This window comes from Sarcophilus harrisii, chromosome 6, assembly GCF_902635505.1.
Source record: "Sarcophilus harrisii chromosome 6, mSarHar1.11, whole genome shotgun sequence".
Classification (NCBI taxonomy): Eukaryota; Metazoa; Chordata; class Mammalia; order Dasyuromorphia; family Dasyuridae; genus Sarcophilus; species Sarcophilus harrisii.
The window spans coordinates 247,766,324-247,768,293 of NC_045431.1; the positions used below are offsets into that span (position 1 = coordinate 247,766,324).

The window sequence follows — 1,970 nt, forward strand, 5'->3', positions numbered from 1 at the left end:
GGACTCCCTCCTTGGTGTCACAGACTTTTCCTATTAAATTAATATGTTGTTTTTTGACTGGAAAACATTCCAGTCCATTTTTTTTGTGTGTGTACTAACATTTTGAAATTTGTTTAGAATCATTATTTAAAGGAATTTAGAGTGGTTTGGTGCAGAGATCAGAGTCCCTGCCTTTAATTCACCATCTTGGTTCTGTTTCCCAGTAATGACTTTAATGAATATAAGGAAGCTTATTTGTGTTGAAAAAAAATTATAATTGAAATGTCAGTATGATAGTAATTTATCAGCCATCAAAAAACTTCATTTTTATGTAATAAAATATTTTAGTTTAATATTACACAAATTATGATTCTATATCCCTCATAAAAGAATGATAAATATCATGATTTATTTTGTGTTTTTCTGTTTTTCTTATTAGGTTAGTCTTCAAACCTTATCAGGTTAATCTTCAAAATCTGTAGAAGACATTTATGGAGAATTGTTCAGAAGTGAAGGAGTTCATCCTTGTGGGATTAACAGATACCCCTGAGCTTCAGGTCCCCCTCTTCATAATATTCACTATCATCTACCTCATCACTGTGGTGGGGAACCTGGGATTGGTAATTCTGATATTGGGGGACTCCAATCTTCACACACCAATGTACTTTTTCCTCAGTAATCTCTCTCTGGTAGATTTGGGTTACTCTTCAACTATCACTCCTAAAGTGATGGCTGGATTCCTCCCAGGGGACAAAACTATCTCTTATAATGGATGTGCTACACAGATGTACTTCTTTGTGTATTTTGTCACAGTTGAAAGTTATCTCCTGGCTGCTATGGCCTATGATCGTCAGATTGCAGTGTGTAAGCCCCTCCATTATACCACCACTATGACATCCTGTGTGTGTGCTAGTCTGGCCATTAGCTCCCATATCTGTGGCTTTATTTTTTCTTCCATTCACACAGGAAATACCTTCAGCCTTCATTTTTGCAATTCTAACATGATCCATCACTTTTTCTGTGAAATTCCAGCTCTCTTTGTTCTCGCCTCTTCTGTCTCCTTCGTCCATGAAGTTGTTGTCTTCTTTACTGTAGTATTCAATGCATCCTTTGCCCTTTTTTTCATTCTGAAATCGTACTTTTTCATTTTCATTGCCATTTTGAAGATGCGTTCAGCTGAAGGACTCCAGAAAGCATTCTCTACCTGTGCTTCCCATCTTACAGCTGTGTCCCTATTCTATGGGACAGTGATCTTCATGTACTTACAACCCAGCTCCAGGCATTCCCTGGACATAGACAAAATGGCTTCAGTGTTCTACACTATGGTCATCCCCATGTTGAATCCTCTGGTCTATAGTCTGAGGAATAAGGAAGTCAGCAGTGCTTTAAGGAAAATCATTGACAAGACAACGTCTTCATTAGGTATTTCCTTTTAAATAAGGAGAAAACAATTCAAGCTTTTTCTTACACTCTATGATATTTAATGTACCTTCTCTCCTTGGTTGACAAACCCTTTATTATCCCTGGATCATAGGCAGTAAATTCTCTCTTTTCATTCTAAATCTGGAAACCGTCTCCCCTTATTGGCTTCTAGTATCAGATACTATGATCTATATTATTTTTAGAAATTTGGGGAATCTGAATGTTTTACATCTCAACTCTAGGTTGAGCATACTTTTGACCTTGTGTCAATTCATTTTTTCACAATAGTTTTTTAAATTTCCTAAATAGAAAAAATATGATGTCTTAACTACATCAGCTTAAAAAAAGCTGCCACTCACTTTCCATTTGAGCCTGGGTAAGCTATTGCTAATTGACTTGGGTGGGGTGGATCCCTTGGGATGAGTGTCACTATATTACTTATCTCAATGTTTTGCTGAAAAGTCTAGTAAAAAAAAAAAGCCAGCTATTAATTTTCCCAAGCTTTTGCATTTGAAGGATAGTGCCAAATGGGGAGAGAGGTGGATGTGTATAAAAAACTCCCAGGATAG

General features: G+C 36.5%; 1 protein-coding gene across 1 annotated transcript; it reads left to right on the forward strand.

Moving 5' to 3' along the window:
* Positions 1-470: 470 nt before the first annotated feature.
* LOC100915373 (olfactory receptor 5B12-like) lies at positions 471-1,415 on the forward strand. The gene has a single exon (XM_003774563.2). It carries the CDS (start codon positions 471-473, stop codon positions 1,413-1,415), a length of 945 nt encoding a protein of 314 aa, XP_003774611.2.
* The last annotated feature ends 555 nt before the right edge of the window (positions 1,416-1,970 follow it).